Here is a 26,440-nt window from a genome sequence, read left to right as displayed (position 1 = left end):
ATTATATAATTGAGATATAGCTTTTAAATGAGACAGTATTTATCAACTGTATTTAATAAATATAAATGGAACATATGGGTACTACTGCTTATCTTCAAATGACATACAGCAGTATGATATTGTACATTGTTATAAAATAAAGCAATTAAGTTGACTGATCCCTTCTATGTTTACATGAATATGCATTACTAATTTAAATCATATTTTACTTTCAAATATTTTGAAAAACATTTTACTTATATTAGTGTCATGTGCACTGGAAATATTTATTTTCCCATTTGCAGTAGCAGATGCAGGATGATGCTTTTGGTGACCGGGTTAGGTAAAGCAGACAGAGCATGCTGGAGAGGAAAGAAAAGAGTGTCTTGCTTTCTTCCATGTATCTTTGTATCATGTGAAATATAAATTTGATAGAGTATCTTTAAATGAAGGTGCAGTAATATTGTTGCAGAGACATGTATCTGAACTGTTAAGTATATTATCAATAATCTGAAGAATTACTTAGGTACTAACTACATCAGCTCAGCATTGAGCTAGTAAGTGAGCAAAACTGAGAGACTTCAGTACCAGATGGGCTGATAGCAAAAGATGCTTGGACTCTTGTTTGTGTATAAGTAGAGAGCTTATACTACAATCGAAGAAGACATGTCAAACTGTGTCACAAAGCAGATCGTAGCGTCTGAAGGATGGGCTGACTTTAACTTTGGAGTCTCTTGATTTCTCCTTGTTACGGTTGCCCTAAAAAAATGGTGCCTCCCACAGATTCTGTGTTCTTCTTGGTGTAATTCTATATTCTAATAAGTTCTTCTATGTCATTTTTCTCCCATTCCTCTGAAGCACACGATGTTCCCATTTCTTGTCCTCCCAACCAAACATTTATTTAGTATCAGGGTCAGGTCTGCAGTGGGGTTTTTATATGTTAGTGCTCAGAATTGGTGCATCTGCCTGTGAAGTTGGTTAGCTTTTGGAAAGGACCGTCAGATTAGGTGTTAATTTTCCCCAGACGTCCTATGGCGAAAGTCAGGATTTACAACAGGCTGAGAATGGTAAAGGTGATCTTTCTGCCAGGCATCATGATTTACTGGAGGAGGGGGATATGTTGAAAATTTTTTATTTCATTTGGTGGGTGGAATTGGTGCCTAAAAAGACAAGGTAGGAGGAGACTGGATCTCTCCAAAGGGTTCTTTGGTAAAGCTGCCTCATGTCTGAATGTCAGTTGCATGAGACAGATGCTGGGTTGTTTTTGAGGTTGAAGCACTGTTGTATAGGCACAAAGGAAATCTAAGTTGCTAAAGCTGAATATTTTGAGGACTGCATTCTTGGATTCCGATGCCTATATTCTAATTACGTCCTGCCTTAAGCTGCCAGCTCCTTTTGTGTTTCTAGATGCTATGCTTAGTCCTTTTCCAGGTGTTGTCTCCTATCACCTGATGTACGTAATTCTTTGTCAGGAAATATTTTCTTTTTCCTTCCTAACAGTAATCAAAGCTTGTTTCTGAAAGTCCTCTCCTGGAGTTTTTCCATTAAAAACAGAGAAACAAAACACCATATCAGAGACAGATATCCAAGAGCTGCTTATTGTTATTGTTGTTGTTGTTGTTGTTATTGGAAGAGGCTGGCTTGATGTTATAAATCATTTAATGTTCCAGTGTTTTGGGGGATCATATAAATGCGTGCAAGGTTGTTGTGACAGTTGAAGTTCCTCTAATTGATTTGCAACCTGTCTTCTCAATCTTGGTAGATCGTTTCTGACAGTTTTTAGGTTTTATGTCTCTGTGATTGTTGCATTCATTGTTCAGTACAGGCACAGTAAGAGGACGATGTTATCGCTGTGTACAAGGAAGGTTGTTTCATTTTGTGGGATAAGTGGCTTTTAGTTATACACATTCATACAGTAAATCCAGAGAGTGCAGAACTCTCCTAGTCCTGTCCAGGTCACTGTTATTAATGCATATGAATAGTAGCATCCTAGATTTGTGTGTCTTACACAGCAGAAAATATGTCTTGAAATCAGTAACTAAAAGATACCCTGTAATCTAAGAATAATCATACTTCAAAGTGGTGTTTGTGTTACGTTCTATGACTGCCTCATGAATAAAATGCCATCTTACTTTCTGCTAGATAAGTCACTGTTAAAATTGCCCCCATCTGTTTTAATTCCATTGATGATGATAATTTTTTACTCAGTGTTTCTGCATCCAATTCTAGCCAAAACAACACTGTTTAGAAATGACAGAATGTTAAAATGTAAAGAAGAGGAAGACCTCATAGGTCACGTTGCCCATCTGCCAGAATGTGAGTACTGCCTACAGTATGTATTTTAGTGCTTAGTCTAAGTTTATACAAAGAGTTTTAGGTAACAGGGGTTCTCTCTCTTCTCTAGGGAGATTATACTATAGGTTGATGAAATTGTCACACAGTTGTATCAGTGTATAAAACCTGCTTGCCTGCCCTTGGCATGAAATTGAAAAATATTCCCATGTGAAAAAGAGCAAAATATTTGTTGAAAAACAAGCAAGTATAATTTTCCTGATTTGAAGTGTTTCTCAGCATCATTCGTAACATCAAAGATTTTCTTTTACATTTCTTCCTTTTTTTGTTTTTAGTCTATCTTCTTAAGTCTGTCTTTTTAGAATTGACACACCTATTTGCACCCTTAATCTAATTTTGTCAGGTTCACAAAGATGCTCTTCTCTTGGTTACTTCTTGACAGGAGTTCCTTCCTTTTTCTTTTCCTGGGCCTATAATTTTGATTTAAATTAGGTGTATTTTTAAGGTCCTGTACAAGTTCTTTGAAAGACTGTCCATTCTGCTTTACCCTCCAGTCATGTTGTTTGTGTTTCTCAGACTTATAGTGTCCCCAGGCATTTTCTTTACTTAAGCGATGACATAGAGTAGAGCTGCTTTTATGGCATTATAATTGTTCATCTCAAGTTCAATCCCTTTACATGGTTTCATTATTCTACAAACCTGTGGAACCATGTTGCATTGGTTTCGTGTTTTGAAATTTTTTGGTGAATGCTATTTCTAAGAATTAAGAGTTTGACAGCAATAGCATCTTAATAGACGACATGTTAGCAGAAGAAGATGTAGCTTTCCTTCTCTGTGGAAAGCTTCTCTATGAACAACAATCAGTTGCTGCTTCATGTGTTTCTGTTTTCACATGATAACTTTCCTTTCCTTGTGGCTGCAGTACTGCTTCCACTTTCTCTTTGCTGCCTCTACTACTCAAGTCAACATTTTCATTTATAACTAAAGACCTTGTTCTTTCAATTTATTCTGCTCTTGCAGTCTCACCTCCAATACATGATTTGTAGATTTATCAGAAAATAGGATGAATATATGAAAGGTACTGAACAAATATCTGTTCTACAGCAAAATTTCAGAAGAGGTGTGTTGCAGGCAAAGCAGACTTGACTTGTGGAATTTCACTTTACTGCCAATTAACAAAAAGATTTTATTATTAAGTATTGAGAAACAAAGAAGATAAATGGCTAAGCTAACATTTAGGGAAAACACCTCTTTGCCAGGCTCAGCTCCACTCCGGACACCTCTCCTGCACCCAGCTACATTGCTGGTCACACTCAGTTCCTCTGGTGAGGCGAAGGTGGCACAGGGAGTTTGGGTGGGGGTCAGGGTGTGGCAGGTTCTCTCTGCCACTCCTTGTTCCTCGCTCTTTTCTTCCACTGCTCCTTACTACTTGTTTCTCCTGCTCCAGCACAGGCCCTCTATGGGCTGCAGTCCCTTCAGGGTGTTACCTGCTCCACGACGGAGTACCAGAGATGCGGCTAATGTCTTCTGAGTGGTTCCACCAAGAGGAAGCCACCAGCTTCGTTGGCTGCCTCAGCGCTGCCCTGTGGTGGGGCTGATGTGGAGCCGGCTGGAACCGGCTGTGTCCGGCATGGGGCAGCCCTGACTTCACCTGACAGAGGCCGCCCCCTCAGCCCCCGCCCCAGCACCTCACTGTGCCCAGTGCAAGGCGGAAGGCAGGTGTAATATGAGCTTCAAGTTTCAGCACTGTATATTCCTTAAAAGGGGTGCCTGAACGTAGCAGATTAAGGTATAATAAGATACGAAGACTAGAAATAGGACTTCTTTTTTTCATCTGTGCACATTTTTTAACTACGAGGGAAATTGGTCATAAAAACTAAAAGAAAATGGCATGTGTGCGTCCACCATCTATCAATCTAAACAAAATTGCATCATCCTAAAGCGAACATTCTTTTTTTTCAGTCAAACCTGATGGTGTTACACCTGAGGAGAGTCCTTGCTAAGCTCAGCAGCCTACGACGTTCCTGCTGGGTGCTGCAGTCTGTAAAATTATGGAAGAATGGCGGTTTTAGCATGCACTGCCCTGCAAGTCACCCACAGAGGACCCAGTCTCTCAGGCAGAAGGACCTTAGTTGAGAAACCTGAGATTAAAAATGGTTAGCAAACCCTGTAGTAAAATACTAAAGAGTTGTAATTTACGTAACAGTGCACCTCCATTGAGAAATGCATTTCGTGCCACATGAGGCAAAACCTTCCAAAATGCCTGACTTGCCCTGAGTCCTGGAGAGCTTCACATCACACACCACATGTCTTATCTTTTGAAATAACACACCGTGAGTGCAGTTGTCCTGCAATGATTTAGGGTTTGAAACAAGCTGTCGGCAAGTGATATATTTGGAATTATTTTGTTAATTTTATTAATCACATAGTGATTCTGGGACATGAAGGGACGCTCTGGGACATCAATTAAAACTTTTCCAGAGGACGTTAGGCTCGAAGTTTACTTCTACTGACACAAAAAATCAGAATCTTCTTTGCTACAGCACAGCCCAATTTAATTTTGAGTTCGTTGCAGATATTAAAAATCAAGTTTAATTCTTTAAGTTTTTCCTAAATAATGTTAAATATACATTGAGTAAAAGCATTTGGAAAAACAGTTTTGCTCATATATATACTTAGCCAGGATCAGTGAGTTAAGTTGATGCATTTTATGGACCACAGTAACCCTGAGCTCTTCTCCCGGCAACTTCAGTGCTGAAACAGGATCAGTGGTGATTTTCCTACTTCTGTTATACCGGAGAACCTCTCAAAAACTCTAAAGTCGCTTTCTTCTGTATTTCTTTTCTCTCTGTGGAGAGTTTTAGCTGTGGCACCAGCAAGTCTTGGTCTGTTCTGCTCTTGCCAAGCAGAGGTAGGTGCTCCTTGCGACCGATCCCGTTATTTCTGGCGGCTGCATGCAGTGCTCGATGTAAATGATTAGTTCCTAAAAGCAGATGTTCTGTTCTTTGGATTTTATGTTCTGATCAACCTCTTGAACAGATAGTGAGTTCTGTTAAAGTGTTTTCCCTATCTCACATTTAGTTTTACCCTCCCTTTTTTTTGTTGTCTTCATCGGCGTTGTAATTTTTAGTCCATTTCTTTCTGTGTTTTTGAGACTGGTTATAAAAGTCGCCTCGCAGGAATAAATGTTACACTCAGCCTGCAGGTACTTCAGGCTGTAAAAAGGTAACAGAATAAGATACTGGATAACTGCTTTGTGGGCTTGGTGTACCGTGATTTTAAAAGTTAAAAGCCGTGCCGCGGGCACTGCAGCCTTGAAGAGAAAGGAGGGATAGATGGGCTGTGGTTTTGCTTTGATTTTGTTTTCCTCTCTCTGGAAGGAGTTTTATCTTTGTGCACATCTCAAGGCAGGATCATGCACTTGTAGCATGCAGCGGGGTCAAAGAGGACGCCTAAAAACTGGGTGCACGCTTTTGTCCCAGTCTGTGTTTGGGAGTATGTGTATACATGTGTATGTGCATGTTTGTATGCGTATAGGGTCTTGAACGCATACGTATGTACACACACACGCACTAGTGTTGTTTCTGTGGAATGTTAAAACCCAGTTGCAGTGAAAAAAATTTTTAATGTAAATGTATGAAGTAGTCCACCCTCCTGAGTAATTCAATAAAGTAGTGTATTTTCATGTTAAAAAAACTTAACAGGTATTTCACATTACTTTCCCGTTCCTTTGGTTGTGCAGCTCTTCTTGAGTTTCACACTGGTTTATAAAAAATCTGCACTAATATATGGTTAATAAAGCTAATGCTTAGCCAAACTGTAGAAAACTGAAATCATTAATATTTAAGAAAAAATGGGAATGCTCCAGTCAATGAGACCCTTTGCCATTGTTAACAAGTCTGTGGATAACATAAGCATTTTGTGTTACTTTTTTTTTTCCCCCCTGGATTTTAATTTCTGGATATTTCGCTAATGTGCTTTAAAAATAAGATACAAAACAATCTGAAAGAAGAATATTAAGTCATTTAATTGGTCCTAAATTACTTTTGCTTATTATTGCCTTCATGAACCTGCTGCTTAAATGGATGCATGCATTATAAACCCTGCCAGGAAAAAAGCAAAACTAATATTCAGTAGAAATGTGTTAGCTTGATGCCTTGAGTTTTGACTTTATTGAAGCAGATCAATGTTTTACCCTTAACTTCAGTTATGGAGAGACTTTCACCCAGAAATTTTTAGATCTGATAGATGTAGCAGGATGACATTAAGATGTTTAAAATGGAAGATGTACCCAGTTTTGAGTAATTCCATAGTATAAAACAACTTAGCTTAGCTCTTAGGTTTTCAGCAGCATCACTCCATAACACTTTATTTTTGCAGTGTATTTTTCCAATAATACCGATTGCAGTGGCAAGATTTTTCAAATATTTCATCTTTTCATAAAATTGCTATGAATTATATAAAAACTGGGAAAAATGTATACATATCAGATGTCAGAGTTTCAAAGATAATACACTTATAAAAAGACCATAGGGAATGGTTGGACTTGATGATCTTAAAGGTCCTTTCCAACCTAGTGATTCTGTGATTCTGTGATTCTGTATTTCAATTTTTCTTCTCGATTCTGAAGTTGCCACATCCAGACTTAGGAACATACCGGAAACTGGCATTGCCTGGGTGGGTTAAAGCTGTTATTTTCTTAAGAAATGTGCTTTGACACAGACTTTGGGGAAAGTTCTGAAGCACAGTGGAGATCAGACCAGAGACCAGAGCAGAGATCTATGTAATAAATGAACGTTATGGCCCATTCACTTTCAAAAGGCCATGAACACATGCTGAGGTGGCATATCCAAAACCAGGATTTAGGCCGAAATTTCTGTTCGAAGCTAGAGCAGTGGTGTAAGACACTTTGCATCAATTTCTTTTGTGAGTCAGTAGAGATGTGATAATGGCACCTCTGTGTGAGTCTTAGCATGGCATTTGGCATCGTAGAATGAGACAGATGGATCCACCCTGTGTAGCGATAGGAAGGTTGTCACCTCAAAATTTAATGGATAATCACATCTAGTTGAATAATATCTAATTGGAAATTCAGACGTACCATAATTATCCCTCATTCTCTACAGAGCTTTTCCCATTGACATTTCTGTGTCCTTCGGTGGATCTGATGTTGGGCAAAAACTTGCCATTACGTTAATCATTGCTAACTCAAACTGCTAACAGGCAGGATCAGCACAGGTGAAACTTCAGCAACTGTAAAGTAGGTGCTTTCTTGCCATTCCCTCTGGCAGCCTGTAGGTCCACCCAGAAACGTTAGGTTTTCCTTAGGTCTAAGTTCTTTTTTGTTTAAATAATGCCACAGCTGATACAATTTTAAATAGGAAATTATTTCTACAGATTAAATAAAAACCAATGCAAAACCCCAAGCCCAAAAATAAGGCTGCCAGCTTTGAAAGGCACTCTTTACCTTTAAATTAAATAGCTTTATATGGGGTTGCATTATATATGTAGGGAAAGGTCTCAAGGATTTCTTGAGGCGTTTTTCTTCTACTCTTGACGGCTGCAGCCTGCAAGCAAAGCTGCTTTTGACTTCTGTTTTATGTCTCTAAGCAGAGGTAGGATTGTGTGCTGAAAAGTCATTCTTTCGATGTTCAGAGAGCCCCTCTATCTTTTATATTTTCTATTTAATAACAAGCAAATGACTTTTCCTCCTTCTTAGTCTTACAGTTTGTAATTCAGTGGTAAATACAACGAAGGTTCTGTGTGTGCTGTGATCCTGAGGCCTCACAGCGTGCCAGAGAATTACTGTTTTGACACCTAAATTACCATTTAATCTTTCCTGCCATTGTGTGTCAATGTAAATCTATTCCTTGCAGTTGTGAAAGGAAACTTTTGAGAAGATGAAATTAATATAAATGAATTCAGTGTTACCTTCTTAATGCCTCAAACAGTCCGACACGTTATATCTGAGAGATGCAGCGTGCCCTATTCCGGTACAAATATAGGGGCTGCTCCATTTCATATGGTTAAGACACAAAATGATAACATTTTGAAGTAAAATAAAACTGCAACTGAATATTCCAGCAAATGTTTTAGAATTTAGGGCTGGCTGCCTGGGAAGACGAGCCCTTAACTCTGACGTACAGTCCACAGAGTCAGGTGTCTGCAAAAGATAGTAATAAGCCACTGACAAATCAGTTTACACTTTTAAATCATAGTCCATACACGGTTGTGTTACTCTACATTTCACCACCTCTTTACTTAAATGTAACTATGTAGTGATGATCATTCCTTAACAGGAAAACAAGCAATTGAGAGTTCTGAGTCAAATTAAAATCGTGGCTAGGAATAAGTAGAGGTCAATAGTTTCAAAATTATCACATACTTGTTTTAGTGTTTCCTGGGTAAGAAGTAATGTGCTGTGCTCGTTATTTATAAAATACTTACCGTATAGCTATGCAAGTAGCTTCACGGTCTGGTGTTGAATACAGCACTACGTAGTAGGAACAATTAAAACAAGGAGTTATGAATGGTCCCAAAAGAATGAAATTCAATATAATATGGATAGTCTATAAAACTGTGAATGCTGTAAGTAAAACCAGTCAACCAGGATAATGCTAACACTCGTGGTAAAGGGAAAGTTCATCTTGTCTGAGAGGTACGAGTCATGTCATACACTTGTAGAGAATTTGGTAGCAGAGTAAATGTTCATGAACTGGACCGTGTTACTTTTTGTTCTCTTTCTATCGGCTTCAGGTGCTTTTGCCGTATCTTGCTTTTAAGTTGCGCTTTTGGTAGAAAAGCAACTAGACTGTCTGACTCGCTGCAAGCAGAACAATCTCATAAATGTTTGTGGAAGCAAAGTCTGTTGTGCTCAAGTCCTTTAAAAAGAAGAAGAAGAAAAAATCTTCCTCCTTTTTTTTTTCCCCCAAAGCTATTCGAGTTTTGTCCCAGCTCTACCAATCTGTCACTGCAGCTGTCAGTGTGGTGCCTTTTCTTCAAAGCACAGAGATGGTTCAGCTGAGAGCGCTGCTTTTAGTCAAGGGCAGGAAGAAGGTCTGTGCAGGGAGCAGTAGTTATAAGGCTGGCAGCTGGCATGGTACATTGTCAGCATAATACAATACTTAACATATTGGTAAGGACTAGGACAGAAAGGAAAGTACATGAGGAATGGGGAAAACAGGATCAATCAATTCACTCCACCCAGTAAAATTCACTCTTTGGGTGATTGGTTTGAAGTTATTTTGCAGCTGCAAATTGTGAATGTGTTCACTAAGGCCTCTTCCCATCTTTAAAATCTGATTGCAAAGTCTGGGATCTCTCTGTACGCTACCTGACTTAAAAAAGGGGCTGTCTCTTTCATGAAGTAATTACTACTGATTTCACAGAATCACAGAATCATTAAGGTTGGAAAAGACCTTTAAGATCATGAAGTCCAACCATGAACCCAACACCACCATGCCCACTAAACCATCTCCTGAAGTACCATGGCTACACCTTTTTTGAATACTTCCAGTAGTGGTGATGACACCACCTCCCTGGGCAGCCTGTTCCAATGTTTGATCACCCTCTCAGTAAAGAAATTTTCCTTAATATCCAATCTAAACCTTCCCTGGTGCAACTTTGAATTCATCCTGCGAGTTAGGCAATTAGACATGTAAAGTTTTAGAACTCCCTACATTAGACAGATTATTTAGTTCTCACCAACCATCATCTCTCTTAAAACTTTGACCAAATTAAGCCAGTTTTGCTGGAGTTGTTCTATAGCTGGGAAAAACTAGGTAAAGAGTAATTAAATATCTTGTTTAAGACTGCAGAGCAGGTCAAAGGGCAGAGCTAGGAATAAGTTAGCATCTTTGTCTTCCAGAAAGCCATTTCTTCTTCTCACACAATCTCAAACTTAGACAGTTTGACCAACCTGCTTGACCAACCTGATCTCCTTCTATGACCAGGTGACCCGCCTAGTGGATGAGGGAAAGGCTGTGGACGTTGTCTACCTGGACTTTAGTAAAGCCTTTGACAGCGTCTCCCACAGCATTCTCCTGGAGAAACTGGCGGCTCGTGGCTTAGACGGGTTTACTCTTCGCTGGGTGAGGAACTGGCTGGATGGCCGAGCCCAGAGAGTTGTGGTGAATGGCGTTAAATCCGGCTGGCGGCCGGTCACGAGTGGTGTTCCCCAGGGCTCGGTTCTGGGACCAGTCTTGTTCAATATCTTTATAGATGATCTGGATGAGGGGATCGAGTGCTCCCTCAGTAAGTTTGCAGATGACACCAAGCTGAGTGGGAGTGTTGATCTGCTGGAGGGTAGGAGGGCTCTGCAGAGGGATCTGGACAGGCTGGATCGATGGGCAGAGGCCAACTGTATGAGGTTTAATAAGGCCAAGTGCAGGGTCCTGCACTTTGGCCACAACAACCCCATGCAATGCTACAGGCTTGGGGAGGAGTGGCTGGAGAGCAGCCCGGCGGAAAGGGACCTGGGGGTGCTGGTTGACAGCCGGCTGAATATGAGCCGGCAGTGTGCCCAGGTGGCCAAGAAGGCCAACAGCGTCCTGGCCTGTATCAGGAATAGTGTGGCCAGCAGGAGCAGGGAAGTGATTGTGCCCCTGTACTCGGCACTGGTGAGGCCGCACCTTGAATACTGTGTTCAGTTTTGGGCCCCTCACTACAAGAAGGATGTTGAGGTGCTGGAGCGTGTCCAGAGAAGGGCAACGAAGCTGGTGAGGGGTCTGGAGCACATGTCTTATGAGGAGCGGCTGAGGGAACTGGGGTTGTTTAGTCTGGAGAAGAGGAGGCTGAGGGGAGACCTTATCGCTCTCTACAACTACCTGAAAGGGGGTTGTGGCGATGAGGGTGTTGGTCTCTTCTCCCAAGTAACTAGTGATAGGACAAGAGGAAATGGCCTCAAGTTGCGCCAGGGGAGGTTTAGATTGGATATTAGGAAAAATTTCTTCACTGAGAGGGTGGTCAGGCATTGGAACAGGCTGCCCAGGGAGGTGGTGGAGTCGCCATCCCTGGAAGTGTTCAAAAAACGTGTGGATGTGGCGCTTCAGGACATGGTTTAGGGGACATGGTGGTTCTGGATTAATGGTTGGACTTGATGATCTTAAAGGTCCTTTCCAACCTAGTGATTCTGTGATTCTGTGATTCTGTGATTCAGTTTATGTAAGTGTGGGTATAGTGTCCATAACAAAATATGAGGCAGTGCTGTCTCAAAAACACAGAGATTCTCAAGAGAATCTAGAAATTTTTGGTGTGTATTTGTTAATTTATGCACAATGGGAAGTATTCTTGATGAGCTGATGAACTGTTATGATAGATTTTTCAGTGTTCTCTTTAAGAAGTGCGCAGATATCTGAGTATCTTTTTCGAGAATCAGTGCATATGACATGTTTTTAAGTCAGAATAGAGACACATCATCCTGGAAGGTAAAATCCTTCTGACTCCCTGTTGTGACTGATCTTCTCTTGACCTATCCCTTGAGTAACTTCACTGTGATTACAGGACTATTTTGATGCTATTGCATACTCCGTGGCTAGCACTATATTTGGGGCTCTCTCCAGTGGTTGCAAACTGTCTTCTCAACTCTGCATGATTAAAGCCTCCTACTTTTCTTGAAGGCATGACCTACAAACAGTACACAACTAATAAAATAGGCTCCATTTCCTGCACTTAAATGCAATCTTGTAGCTCAGGATGTCAGTGTTCTTCAAATTATAGAATCACAGATTCATAGAATGGTTTGAGCTGGAAGGGTCCTTAAAGATGATCTAGTTCCAAGCCCCCTGCCACGGGCAGCGACACCTTCCACTAGACCAGGTTGCTCAAAGCCCCATCCAGCCTGGCCTTGAACACTTGCAGGGGTGGGCATCCACAACTTCTATTGTTCTGTAAATTACCATATGCTAGAGACACTAAAAATATAAAAAAAAAGAAAACCCCAAATCACTGCACAGACTTGCTATCCCACAGATGCATGCACACATACAAATCGTGTATCAGTACAGGAGGAACGGAAAAGGAAAATGCACTGATGGTATTAGTTGTGAGTGAATGGTTATAGTCACTATATCCATCTGAAACTATTGCTCTGTGAATTTTCTCATGCCCACCTGTCTGAGCAGGATGAATACCTCAACAGCAGAAAACCATCAGTTTGATAGTTGAAGTTTAACTCTTCTAATCAGTAAAGAATACAGTAAGCACTATGTTAAAATGAACCCTGAAAGATATTCTTGCTTGAAAGCAAATTTTTTACAGGCTCTCTAGGAAGGTTAGGCAGGGAAGGATCACACTATTGAAAGGACCAGCTTAAATGCTCAGACTTTTGCTGTGGAAGGGGTGATGGACCAAGTGAGAACCTGGGGGTCAGGATTAGGTAGGAAGCTAAGCAATGGAAACATCCTGATGGGTGTCTCTGGGAAGCCTTGACAAGGCTCATAAAGGGCAGAGGGAGGTGATTACAATGAGGTAGATCAATTTATGAAGGGTAAATTGTGCCTTGCCAACCTGAGAGCTTTCTGTGACGAGATGACTAGCTCTGTGGATGAGGAGAAATCAGTAGGTGTCATTTGCCTTGATTTCAGCAAGGCTTTTAGCACAAATTCTCAGTCTTGTAGCCAGATGAGAAAGTGAATAAAGAGAAGAAGTTAGTGGGACACTGACTAGACCACCAGACCCAAAGGGTAGTGGTCAGCAATTCAAAGTCCAGTAACTGATGGCAAGTTACTTGTGGTGTTTCTACAGAGTTGATACTGGTGCTAACGCTGTTTAACATCTTCATTAATATCCAGAGTGACTAGATAGAGTGTGCTGTCAGCAAGGTTTTAGATAACACCAGCCTGGGCAGAGCAGATGATACATTGGACAGCTGCAGTTCAGAGGGATCTCAATAGGTAGGAGAAGTGGGCTGAGAGGAACTTCACAAAGTTCAGTGACAACAGGCAGAAATTCCTGCACCTGGACAGAACAAAAAGTGCAGCAGTCCCAGCCAGGTGCAGTCCAGCTAGGCAGCAGCTTTGCGGAGTGAAGAACAAGTTGTACATCAGTCAACATGTGCCCTTGCAATGGTGAAGGCTAATAGCAAACTGGGCTGCACTAATAACAGCCTAGGCAGGAGTTTGAGGGACATCTACTCATCACCTGTGAGACTGCATCTGGAGTACTATGTCCAGTTCTAGGTTCCCCAATATGCCAAAGTGTGTTGGGTGGAGGATAACCAAGATGATGGTGCACACAACAGTGGCTGGATCTGGTGCACAGAACATATGAGAAAAGGCTGGGAGAGCTCAGTTTGTTCAACCTGGAGAAGAGGCTGTGGGAAGAATCTAATTGCTGTCTTCAACCATCTAAGGGATGGTTAGAGAGGAGACAAAGCCAAACTCCTCTCAGAGATGCACAGGAGAAGTACGAGGCGCTAGACACAAGTTGCATTAAGGGAAATTCTCATCAGATATAAGAGAAAACTTTTGTCAGTGATGGTGGTATAGTGCTGAAAGAGGGATCCAGCAAGGCTGTGAAAGTCCTTCTGAAAGCAGCTACAGCTGATAGTGTGAAGGATGTGCAGGTTCTGCTTGTGCTTGTAAGAGGAAGTAAAGGAGTAACTGAGTTTTCAAAAGAAATTCCAAGTCCCCTAAATATTATTTTTATAGTGTTCCCACAATTACTAGTTTCTGACTGAGAAGTCTCTTTAGCTTTACTGCAGGAATACCTGATACAGATACAAGGCTTTGTTACTCAATGGGTTAGAAGCAATTGGTGATAGTTATGAGAATGCTTTGGAAAATGACTTCTGAAAGAAATTTGTTATTTTAACAGATATTGTTTTTTAAAGCAGTGGAATGTTGCTTTCATTCTGAAGACTGCAAACTTTGTTTATATTTGGTACTAGGCCTTTTCACAGTATGTAAAAATAAAAAGAAGATAAAATCAACAAAAAGCAAAATTTGGTAGAGACAACAGAACACTGTAAAAAAAAAGTCTTTTTCTTCCTGTAGCAAAGGTAGCAGTCTTTAAGTGTATGGAACTAAATATTCATGTAAGTAAAAACTGTGATTCTAAAAATGAAATCCTTTGTTTAACCTTCAGTGATAATACAGTTCTGAATAATTCCATATGCCTAAAGCTAAAAATATTCTAATTAAATGGTGTTCAGCTTTTATCTGTCACTCCAAAGTGTCCAGTATTATAGGACACAATGGGAATAAATGAGTATGAGTGTATAATATCTTTTCAAATGCTAAGAATTTTAATATTAAGCTGTAGACATACATGGCATGAAATGTATACACACTAAATTTTATGCATTTCAGTTTTGTGTTTTTATTCACAGGTTACACAGTTGTATAGAAATAATGGCATTAATCATCAGTAGCTGTTGTGCAGTAACATACAATTTCTCTGAACACAGAATTATCTTACAATAACTACACCAAAATTGGAAAGAAAACGTGATATTCTCAAAGCATCTGAATTGCTGCACTAATGTTACATTCTTAATTAGGATTATGTCACTCAGGTTTTGAAATCCTGCAGACAATAGAAATATGTTCAGTGTTTTCAGTAGCGCTGTAATCATCCCTGCCATGCACAAAGAGACTGCAGTCTATACAACTTTGAAGTACAGATAGTCGTCCATTGGCTGGTACACAATGTCAATAAACAGAACAAATGAGCTGCTATGCTAAGCATTAGCATGTTCACCAGCCCAGTGCAATGCCTGAAGAGTCTTTGTTGACCAAGCAGGCATGAGTCAAGTAGAGAAGGGGTGCCCTCCATCCCTTTTTGTACTACACTGACTACATGTTGATCCTTCTTCTGAGTCCTTGAGCCATTAACAGTCCCATCTCAGCAGTCCTGCCTCTGTCTGACATTCTACTTACGGTGCCTGGCTCTACTCTATACTTTCTCACAGCTCTGTAGTTTTCTTCAGAATCTGAGCCAAGATTATGCATCCGGGGTGAATCAGAGCTCAACCTTGGGTCACCACCGCTGAACCCCAGTGTGGGAAGAGGAAGAAGTTAGGGCATTTTAGGTGGCTGGAAACTAGCTGGAATATGGGTTTCATCACTAAGATAAAGATCAGGTTGGGCAGCTTTACAAATTCGCAAATCTTTTTAAACTGAGTCTATATTTCAAACTGAACACCAGCTGACTGCATATGAACCGTGCAGAGTATATAGCTTTAATATAAATATCATAGTGTATGTGCATAGGCATATACTACATACTGATATGTAGTGTAAATATAAAATGTTGAGGTTTATTCTCTGTAAAGATCAGTTGATCATCTTGGTTTTGCTCGAACACAAAAAGTGGACTTGAAGGTCAGGGAAACTGAAACCCTCACCCCCAAGGTTCTCTATTGTAAGTTTAATACATCATGTTTCTTATAGTTCTACTAAAAAAAAGAATGACTAGTTATTATATATTCAGGATGTGATCCAAAGGCTAATGAAATTGGAAAGAAAGACCACAGTGAGCTCTGATTTGTAGGCTGAAAATCAATTTCCTTCATCCTTACTTGACTGAAGAGTACCCAAAGTTATGTACTGTTGTATGATATGAATTCAATGGGAAGACAGGTCTTTAGACTTTTAATTTAATGTACCATTATGGTCATTTCACTATTAATGAATTTCATATCTTTATATGTCTTTTCTCTTTTTTTTCCCCCATTTCAGGCAAGCCCTGCCCCTATAATTGTCAACACAGACACCTTGGACACAATCCCTTATGTAAGTATTATTTTTTTGAATAATATATGGAATTTGTTTATTTTCCCACAGAAATTCTATTCAGTATTGCATAGAAGTTATAAACAAATCTTAGAATTAATCATGTCTTTTACAGTTACACAGTTAATTCTTTTCTAGAAGAAGAAATCAGGAATTATAATTCCACTCAGGTGAATTATAGCATATTATATACACATAATTTGTAATTTAGACTTCAACACATAAACTGTAATGTACTAAAACTAGCCTTTCTTTGAAAAAACCCTGTGATTTCATTAAGCCTTTCCTCCTTACCAGTAACATAGAGTATGAACATTTCCTTTTAGAGCAGCATGCACCCTCCTAGCTTATTAAGAAGATATCTAGATGCACACTGAAATATTAAAATGGTGCAAACAGCTCTTCATTTGTCTATCTATATTCCTTTTGTAGATGAAAGCTGATGACTTTACGTTTTCTTATTAATGTCTCCTCATTTTTATGACTTATAGAAAAAACAATTTTACCCTAAAATAAATGCATGTTTTTATTAGAGTTTAAAAAATCTGCTTTTCTACAGATATTTGGTATCATTGACATTTTAGACTGTAAAAGCAACTATCATTGAAGATAAAGGACCCGGAGAAAGACAAAGTGAATACATAATAAAGAGAGTAACAGGCTTAAATGACTGGGGGCAAGAAAAACAAGTAGTATGAAGTTAGCCAGCCAGTATCTAATCTTTCTCCTTGCATCCTCTTAGTTATCTTTTTAAAGCTCCTAATTAATGTCTCTTATCTGTTGTGTTTTATCCACATCTGTTTCTTATGCTACCAATGCATAAGCCTAATTATATATCCACATACACCAATCATATTGCTGGGTTCTGTCTTTCAGAAGACTATTGATGAGGAAGTTTAATAGGGCTTGTCCTGGCCAGCTTGTTTGTTTCTGACAGTTCATAAAACTTAAAAATTATTGTGCAGAACAAATGTAAAGATCACAGCCAAGAGCAATTTAGAAGAACGAAACTGCTGTAAAGTGGAAGAGAATTAAATCTCTTGTTGAGAATTTCAACCATTGGGAAGGGTGGAAAAGCAAAAAAAAAAATATTCTTCTGTTTATTTGCATTCAGCTTCCTATCATTTCTAAGTCTGAGTTCTCCTTCCTGACATCAGAACCATGTATTATGGTCTCACTTTCAATAGGTCTGGCTTTTCTTCTGTTTTAATGAGACATTTTACACTTAGTGTTCTCTAGGTCTACCAAGAGGGACATTGTGAGCCCCAGTTCTCATTTCCAGCACTGGACCTGTGCCCAGGATACTCTGCAGCTACGGTGTTTAGAATTCTTACAATTCACAAATCTTGCAGTTACACTAGTGACAAGATGTTCAATCAATATGATTTATTCTCATAACACAGTCTATCAATACTTATACACTTTTATACCGCTTTTATACTAGTGTTCCTTTCTCTTAAAAAGAAAAAAAAAAAAGGACAAATGACCAAACACATTCAAGAGAAATATTGACAGTGGACTGAAAAGCGCCTGTGGGTTCACATGATGTGAACTAGATAAATAAACAGAAGGTGCTTCATGTAAAAATAGACAGTTCTGAATTACTCACCTTGCTCTTACCCAGTGCATGGGAAGAGTTATGTCCCTTAGATATAGGACACAGCAGTGCGACCGAAGAGGGACTTATTTAGACTAGGCAATAAGAAATGTCAAGGTGGAGCGTACCTGCTTAGCCCAGGCCAACATAGTGCCCCGCAGGACATGCAGTCTTTGCTTTACAAACAGGCATTTCTTTCTGATCGGGGTTTGTATGCTTGAACATTCTCCAAAATGACAGTCAGACAAACGTACGGGTAAACGACCTCTTCCTCCAACTTAATAGTTGGGAAAGTGAGCTGGGAGAGCTGTGTGTTCCTTCCTGCTCCCAGGCCTAGTTCAGTTCACTCTGGTTTGGTTTCATCTGATGGTATTTCCTCTGCTAGAAAGGTGCTGTAGTCACCGGGCCAGGTACAGGTTTGCCTGTGTCTGCACCCCCTCCTGGCCCAGGGAACCTTTCAGAAACAGGCTCACAGACAGCATGTGGTGGGTTGACTCTGGCCAACAGCCAAACACGCTTCTCGCTCTGCCTTCCTGTGGTTCATGGAGAAAATAGAAGGCAGGCAAGAAGAGCTGTATATTGAGATGATGACAGTGACATGGGGAAAGCACGAGCTGCACGTGCAGGCAGAGCAGAGTAAGGGATTCATTTACTGCTCCTCCTCAGCAAGCAGACGTTTAGCCTCTTGCTGGGAGGCAAGGCTTCATCACGTGTAGCCGTTGCTTCGGAAGGCAAACCCATAACCATGGATGTCCCCCCTTCCTCCTCCTTTCCCTGAGCTTTAACTACTGAGCACGACGTCATATGGCATAGAATATCCCTTTGGCCGAGCCGGGCTGAGCTGTCCTGGCTGGATCCGCTCCCAACCCTACAGCCACTCCCGTCAGCCATCTTGCCGTTGGGGGAGGAAGGGCAAAATGGGAAAGAGAGAAAGCCTCGAGGCTCTGCGAGCTCTCTTCAGCAACAGCCAGAACACCGGTGTGTTACCAGCGTCGTTTCAGCCACAAAGCCAAGCACAGCGTCATACAGGCTACTGGGAAGAAAATTAACTCCATCCCAGCCGGACCTCGTCCCACCTGTAACACTGTGTGGGGCCTGTAACACCCTGGGGTGTTCGTGGGGCTTTGTCTCCCAAGTATTTGGAAAGACAGAGGAAAATATTCCAAAACTGGTTGAGCTAAGTGTATGATAATAGAGCAATCATGATATCATTTATCTTACAGGAAATATAATTTAGCAGATATGTCCTATTTTTTTTTTCAGGCGGAGAGATAACAGAAAGCTAGATTTAATTATTATTTTGAAACTTGAACATGAGTCAAGCACCTGCCTTTTCAGCACTGTCAGGACTTCCAGACATGCCTGCAGAAAGACTGTATCTAAGTTTCCTTAGAGTTAGCTAGCTAGTTATTACTAGCTAATTATTTTTTAAGGTGCTTTTCATGACAACTGATTTATGCTGTTCACTCATGTTTTTGCAAAAAAAATGCCGCTTTAATAAATAAAACAATATATAATTTTTTTCTTTTATTAAAATCTATTTTCTCTTAAATAACGGTAATTTTCATTGTATTTACCATAACAAAGTTAAGTAATCCATTTTATTGCATGTAGAAATTATTTTCAAATTTTAAACACTGGAATTGCAAGTGTTGGTCTTGCTTTTCTCTGACATTACTAGCCACGGCTGGTAGCCTGATAGATCCCTAAATAAGGTCAGGCTATTTTTAGTGTTGCTACATACCAGATGGAGACTTCTCACGATTTTGTTTAGCCGTTGGTTCAGCAGCGGGAGAAACCCATCTCATTGTTTTGTTTCACGCAATGTACCTTCCACGCTTTTCCATTTCCGTAACAGCTCTGCTCATCCTCTCTGCCATCTTCCTCCAAAAATTCCCGAGTGTTTTCGGAGGGAGGGGGCCTCACCGCAATGATCAGCACTCACAAGGCATTTTCAGATGTAATGTTTCCACTGGTCCACCAGAGACAAATTTCCTCTTGACAGTTGGCGTACAACTGGTAAACTGCGGGATTTGTCTCATTAACATTCTAATGATGTAAATTTATGTAATTAAACCTTTTGGTACTGTTGACATTCTTCAAACCTTTCAACACATTAGCTTAGAAAAAAAAGTCATCCTGTGCAGGACTGGTTTTCACCAGTGTGCTTTTCTTAAATGAGATAAAAGAAAAGGCCTTATTCTATTATACTTTATGTTAGCCCGTATAATTTGGGCCTGCAGCAAATAACAGAAGAAACAGTTAATTAGCTTTCTTTCTAGGTTCAGTGGCTTGAAAACTTTGGCTTCTTAAGCTTCGGACGTGGGAATAAATTTGATAAGAAGCTTCGATGGTACAAAACGAATTATTCTGTAGCATTTTAAGCACAATTAAACATTTGTGGGAGTTTGTTTGTTCTCTATTCTTTGGCTGTAAATTTTAGATCTCTTTGTATAATGAGAAGCATTAATTTAATAACCTATGAATCATCTCAGTTTCTCTGTTGCACAGAATAAGCCTTATTTATTTCTTTTTTAGTTTCCCAAGCGCTGTGTAGTTAAATTGAAAGTAGCTATAAGACTGGCTTTGCTGCATCCCTTTCAGAAATTGATGGGAACCTTTGTATTATTTTATGATGGAATTTAACTAAACACTAATATAAATTCACTCAGGTACCGTGGTTGTTCCCTTCTTCCCCTTGACTTGTCACAGTGACAAGATCTGAGGAATATGACTTTATTCTTCTTTTGGTCCCAATGAATTCCTTGTATTTCTTCAGTCTCCCATTGTTCTTCCAACCCATTATTATTTTTGTTGTTGTTATCATTGTTATTGTTATGATTTATTGTCATTGTTATATTATTACCGGGCCACTTTGCTAATGGTGCCACATATGCTGGGTTCTATGCAGATGCGCTCAAGTTGTTTCCTAAAGAAGTGATTTTCAGACTACTTAGGTTAGGTTTTCATGAGCTGTAATCAAATCTTTGGACTACTCCTCACGTGCCCGAGGGCGGCCACGCGGCTGATTTGGTGCATCCCTGCGCAGGGACGCCGGGAGCTCCGAGCCTTTCTGGAGCGTGGCCGCAGCTCGGTGACAGCTCCTGCGCAGGGAAGCGTGGGAGCCGTGACGGTGGCAAAATGGGGAGGTTGGGAAAATGCTCAGCTTTTTTCTCTGTCATCCCAGCCAGCACCTGGATTTAGACATTAGAAGGAGCTATAGGAAGGCTTAAAGAAAGGCTGGAAAGAAAAATAAATTCTTCCTATTCTGACTGTAAAAAGAATGCATTAAATCCGCATTTCTGAGACAGTCAGTACTCTAAAGGCTTTTATTGGATAATATGAAAGTAGGCGCAGCCTAGACCTAAATAAGTAAATTGGAGGAGGGAGGTGGCCTTATATATTTCTACAATAAGGCATAAGTCATGTGGCATTACATAATGAATATTAAATGTCATGTATAACTATGACTGCTGAGCAAATTTTTGAAGACAGTGGTAATCGAGGAGTAAAATAAATTCTTGTCTAAAAGGGTAGGATCTGAATTTTCACAAAAGTAGTGAGCTCTTGGAGTTGGGACTTTTTTATTAATGAGCGTACTAAAATACGGACACATAAGTATATATATCTATTTTCCCATTGACTTCTCTTCAGAATAAATTTGTTGTTTCTTTCTTAATTAGTTTGATCACAGTCTTGAAAGTCAGATTGCACATCTTATTATCGCGAATGACTCTCATGTTTTCCAGACTGTTAAACACCAGGTTTTTTTGTTTGTTGTTTATACTTATCTTACAGTCTGTCAGTTAACGTGGATTACAATGGAAAAGCTAAATCTGGTAGAGCTCTGCGCTGGCTTTAAATGCTGCATTGGCTTGGCTTCTCTGTTTTGACCCTTGAATTGCATCACATCAATGTTGTTTGCCCTGGAAATCACTGCTGTGTTCTGCATGTCATCGGGTCTGCGGTGGGATAAGAGATTTTTCTTTTATAATAGCAATATTGACAAGATCGGTTGCAATAATGTTTATGAAGTATTTTTGAGATCATTAGTGAAAAAGGTGCTATGTAACACAAGAATTATGAACTAACATAAAAAAACTCCCGTTAAACACGCAAAAATAGAAAAATCTTCATCCTGCCATCTGATGACTTAAACGGATTTTAGCATGATGGATAGCAGAAAAAAACATTGCTGCTGTCCAAAACCCAAAGAAAAAGTACAGAATGGATCTTAGGAATCTGATTTATTTTGCCTCTGTTTTGTATCCTTTTTTTTTCTACCTGAAAATCAATATATTTCAAACCTATTTTTTAAAAATACACTATTTTAGGAAGGAATATCTTTACAAAAGGGGCCAAAGCAACTTTGGAGTAAAATGTTGTTGTTTTTACTGGATTTCCCTTTTAAATTCTGGATGCAATTTTGAATATTTAAGCCTCATCAAAGACACGCTTTTTAACTAGGGCAAAAAGTAACCCTTTAAAGTAAAATAAATTCAGGATTTGGGGGGATTTATTTTATTTTCCTCAGCAATGACCACTACTTTGCGTATTTGAGTGCTGCGTATGATATTACCAAAAAAAGCTGAAGAAAACCTTCACTGTGTCTGGACGTAGGTAGAAATACGAACATCCTGTCAATCCATCAAGTAAAAGCATCTCTTGGTCACGTATCTAATTACTCCTTCACGCTTCTAGTCTGCAAAATTATACTACTTTTCACTTTCAATTGCCTGTGAATAACCCTGGCCTTTAGATTCCATCAAAGTTCTTTCTGTAGACGTTTGATTGAAGCATTGCCATTAGCAGACTGGGAGAGAGGAGCTTATTGAACTGTAAAGAGAGCACATCATACACTTGTCCGTGTCCCTCTGCTTCAGGTGGACACAGCGTAGAAAATGCGCGATGCCTCATACCGTTTGCATTTGGACTACTCAGAGTGCATGTACTTTAGCCTTTTAGTCCAGATCATGGGTGTGCTTGAGAAGCAAATTCCCTGCATTTACCACTCTTCAGTTCACACACTGGAGCTTGTGAAGCAGAACTTTCTGACAAAAAACTAAACTTGACAACAGGCTTCTGGATACCTTCTAACCACTATCAGGCAGTCGGTCCTTGGGACCACACTGAAATAAACCCCTGAAAGAGGTACCATACTTTGCTTTTGCCACTCTTCTGCCCTGTGAGTCCGTTCCTGTTGGGCCACTCTTCTTACCCTTGTAGCCTCTACTCTGGGGAAGCCAGCAAGGCACTGCTCTATCAGTTATTTTTATTACTCTGAGAAAAATCATATATACTTTTGTGGGTGTGGGGGTGTGTACATATCCCTCCCCTACACCCAGCTATACCTCATTTTTATTTCATCCAAGGTAATTTGTCCATGAAGTTGGTGCGTGTTGCAGAATGCAGAGTATGTCTGTTAGAGTTGTTGGAAGCACTTGGAGATTTGAGTCAGCCTGAATTGCATGGTCCAAACTGACCTAAATTAAATGTAGTTTGAATTTGTTTTTGTCTTCCTCTTCCTGGCCTTGAATTAGATTTTGCTTTTGTGTCATTTTTGATGTATTACACTACAGACCCACAGTTAACGTTGCTGGATTTTGTAGCAGTAAGCTAAAACCAGTAGGGTCTGCGAGTTTGCAAGGATCCAGTGGTTAACATAACCTCTTGAAAATATGCTTTTATAGTGCAATCCGTGTTGTCAAGTTATCAAATCCATTGTCTTCCATAAATGTTTCTGGTCATTTTAGGCTTTAGTCTTTTGCATAAAAGTCTTGATTGGGTTATATATTAAAAGCGCTTCAAGTACACAAGACTCTTTTTCCCCGGTGATAGCTTTATTCTGAATTACTTTGTCATGAAGTCACAGGTCTGAACTGAATTGGGAAACATAGCATAAAGAGTATAAGTGAATAATTACGTATCTATAGCCTTACTTTCTTTGAGGTTTGACACAATGGCACTTGTAGGTAGATTTCACAGTAGTAAAAAGGTGTAGAGCTTAGCTGAAAGCTGTTTTCAGAAGTGAAAGAAGAGTTAACACAGCTGTCATTATCTTAATAGTTTTAATTACACAAAAGGAAGAAAGAGCTTTCCCATTCCATAAGACTTTATTCTGGAGGACTTCCGACATTAGTTAGGCAACATTTAGACTGCTGTTGTCAGAGACAGACATATTTCTTTGACCTCGGATAACCTAAGAAGTAAAGAGAAAGTAACTACTCAGTATTGAAAACTAACTTTGATGAAAAGTGGAAAAGAAACACATTGGTTTCATGTCTTACTGGAAATGGAAGGGCTTCATTTCTGTGATGCTTCAGTCCTTTAAGATGAGATATATCTGAAATTTAGTTTATGAGAACTCTTCTTTGTAATTTTAAAGATATTTATTTTTATGCCCAGAACTGATTGATGCTTTGCTTTGCAAACTAACTCTTTGAACTCTAAGTTCAGCCAAGACAAGGTTGTTGTTGTCCTGGCAGTACATAATGCAGCGTTAGAAATAACATTGGATAGAAAAGATATCCTTCCCTTACAGCTTTTTATGTATCACTCTTAACATTATCCACTGCAGTTTTTATAGTAGGGGTCTTTCACATTATTTATGTTCATTTTTTTAGAAATTTAGAAAAGCTGCAGTGTGTTCTTACTCTTTTCCTACAGCAATATGAATAAATCTGAATGAACACCATTTGGCTTTAATGAAAACACAAAATTAACCATTTAAATTCTCTCTCATTTCCCCCCATTGTTAGCCAGGGATTTGCTGATCCATGCTGTAACACTAACACACCTTCAGCACAGTTTTTTTAAATGTTCTGAAGCAACATCCCTACTGTTGCAAGTTGTGAGAGTTGACTGTTTTGGAATGTGGCTCATTTCTAATCCATATTTTACATAATAAAAACCCATGCTACTTTTAATGCAAGTGATCTGGTGAATCAGCCTCAATGGTAAACTATATTTTTAACCAGTGTTTAGATGACCTAGCTTTCTGTGTATAGTAGCGGACTCAAATATAACACAGATAATATCTGTTTTCCTGATCTTAAAAATCCCAGCTCTCATCACTTTCTGTAGAAGATGGATTTAGTTTGAGGGTAATAGAAGGTAAAGATGCCTACATAAGATAAATTTTAATTTTGTGGGGTTTATTAATAAAAAGAATTGACAATTGAAGTGCAATTTTTTGTATCTTTCATTAACATATTTAATCATCTGTCAAGTGATTTGTGCCTGTAAATTGTTCTGCATGAAGATGGCAATGGTTTAAGACTTGGATTCCTTTTAGTCATAGAATATTTGTGCTGAATATGTGATATGTTATGTTAGGTAGGCAGAAAACTTCACTTTACTGGATTTTGGCAAGTGTGATTGTTTAATTCTTTACACAGCTTAATTGGGCAGTAGTGTGGTCGTAACAAAATTAATCTTGTATAAGGTCCAAATTCAGGACTTAGGCTTTGCGAAGGTGATGGAGAGGTGAGCATAGCACGCTGGGCTTCTCTTGAAACAACTGAGCTATAATAATTTTTCAAATAATGTGCAGCGTACAAGTTTGATTAATCACTCTGATTTCACCATCAGCTTTCTCTTTAGTAGAAGCAGATTGCTGTTATCTTTATAGAGCTCTTTCTTACCCGATAAATTGTAAAAGTCTCTGATTGTCTGTGTGACTTCTTGTTATTCCCCCAGAGGAGGACGAATGTAATTTGCAGCTGATACTTTCAATACTGCTTTATTCCTTTTTAGAGGCATCGTGTACTACGTTGTAATTTGTTTGTAAAATCAGTCAGAGAAGTGCTCCTCTTTCATTCTCCAGGCATTTGATTTTCATGTAGAAGGACACAAATATATTCTAGTTTATGGAACACTGTTTTCGTATTATCTTGACATTGTTGAAAGGTGTCCATCTTTCTTTCAAAATAGGGACCAATCTCCAGGAGCCATTCTAATGACTTAAGGAGACTGATCTCTTCAATAAGACAGGCTGGTCTTTAGTCAGGGCTGGGTACCCCTGCTTCAATTACATGTCTCAATGAACCGTATCGCTATATGCAGACCTGTAGGAGGAAAATAAACAATACTTGACTGTCTACCCAATTCTTGAATTCCATACCTGTTTGGCTGTACCTAAAACCTAGTTAATTTATATTTTGTAGGTATTCCTCTGCTTTACTAAAGTTAAAGCTTTAACATTGTATATAGTTTTCCACCATATATACTTTGAGCTCAGTTTGTTATTTCCAGGTCTCTTTCTAGCCATTGTTCTTTCCTGCCAATTCCTAGTGAAGAATGACTCAAAGAGATTATGAGAATAGCTTTCTCTGTCACATTTTTAAACTTTCTGCTTTGGTGAAAATAGGAGTTACACAGAAATGAACAGAAGCCTGCAAAGTTAAGCAATTTTTTTCTCAGTTTAGCCTTGCATTGTCTGTAATAGCAAAAAATATGATATTTGCAATATGTGTGCGTGAATTATTACATGTTAAGGGGCTGCTGAATTTGGCAGCCTGATAGAGGCGAGGCTGCTGCAACTCCATGCTGCAGTGTCCAACCAGCAGCGAGGCTGAGCGTGTATCCCCAGCAGGCACACACACGAGCAGCGCCCGTACGCACATACACACGTATACCCACGGCTGAACAGAGCAACACAGAGGCCATCGGCACACGCACAAACCAAAGCACCACCAATGGCCTTGTGAGGTTCCCCCCATACGTATATATAGATATGTACGGGGTGAAACCTGCCAGTATATAGACGCTTGGTCAACCCAGTAGAGCCGGCCCCAGGTACGTGCTGTTCCAGAGGCTGGTACCTGGGTGTGCAACCCCT

General features: G+C 39.6%; 1 protein-coding gene across 5 annotated transcripts in view; it reads left to right on the top strand.

Annotated features, from left to right (window-relative positions):
* Positions 1-26,440, top strand: part of DLG2 (discs large MAGUK scaffold protein 2) — a gene marked incomplete at both ends in the record, with an annotated part of 787,463 nt that overhangs the window by 346,806 nt on the left and 414,217 nt on the right. For all 5 annotated transcript variants that reach the window (XM_082013954.1, XM_082013953.1, XM_082013952.1 and 2 more), the window contains one exon: positions 15,951-16,004. In XM_082013954.1, coding sequence (XP_081870080.1) covers positions 15,951-16,004 — 54 coding nt within the window. The remainder of the gene's footprint in view (positions 1-15,950; positions 16,005-26,440) is intronic.

This window comes from Phaethon aethereus, assembly GCF_964289735.1.
Source record: "Phaethon aethereus genome assembly, chromosome: 1".
Classification (NCBI taxonomy): domain Eukaryota; kingdom Metazoa; phylum Chordata; class Aves; order Phaethontiformes; family Phaethontidae; genus Phaethon; species Phaethon aethereus.
This window is presented reverse-complemented; position numbering and strand designations above follow the sequence as displayed.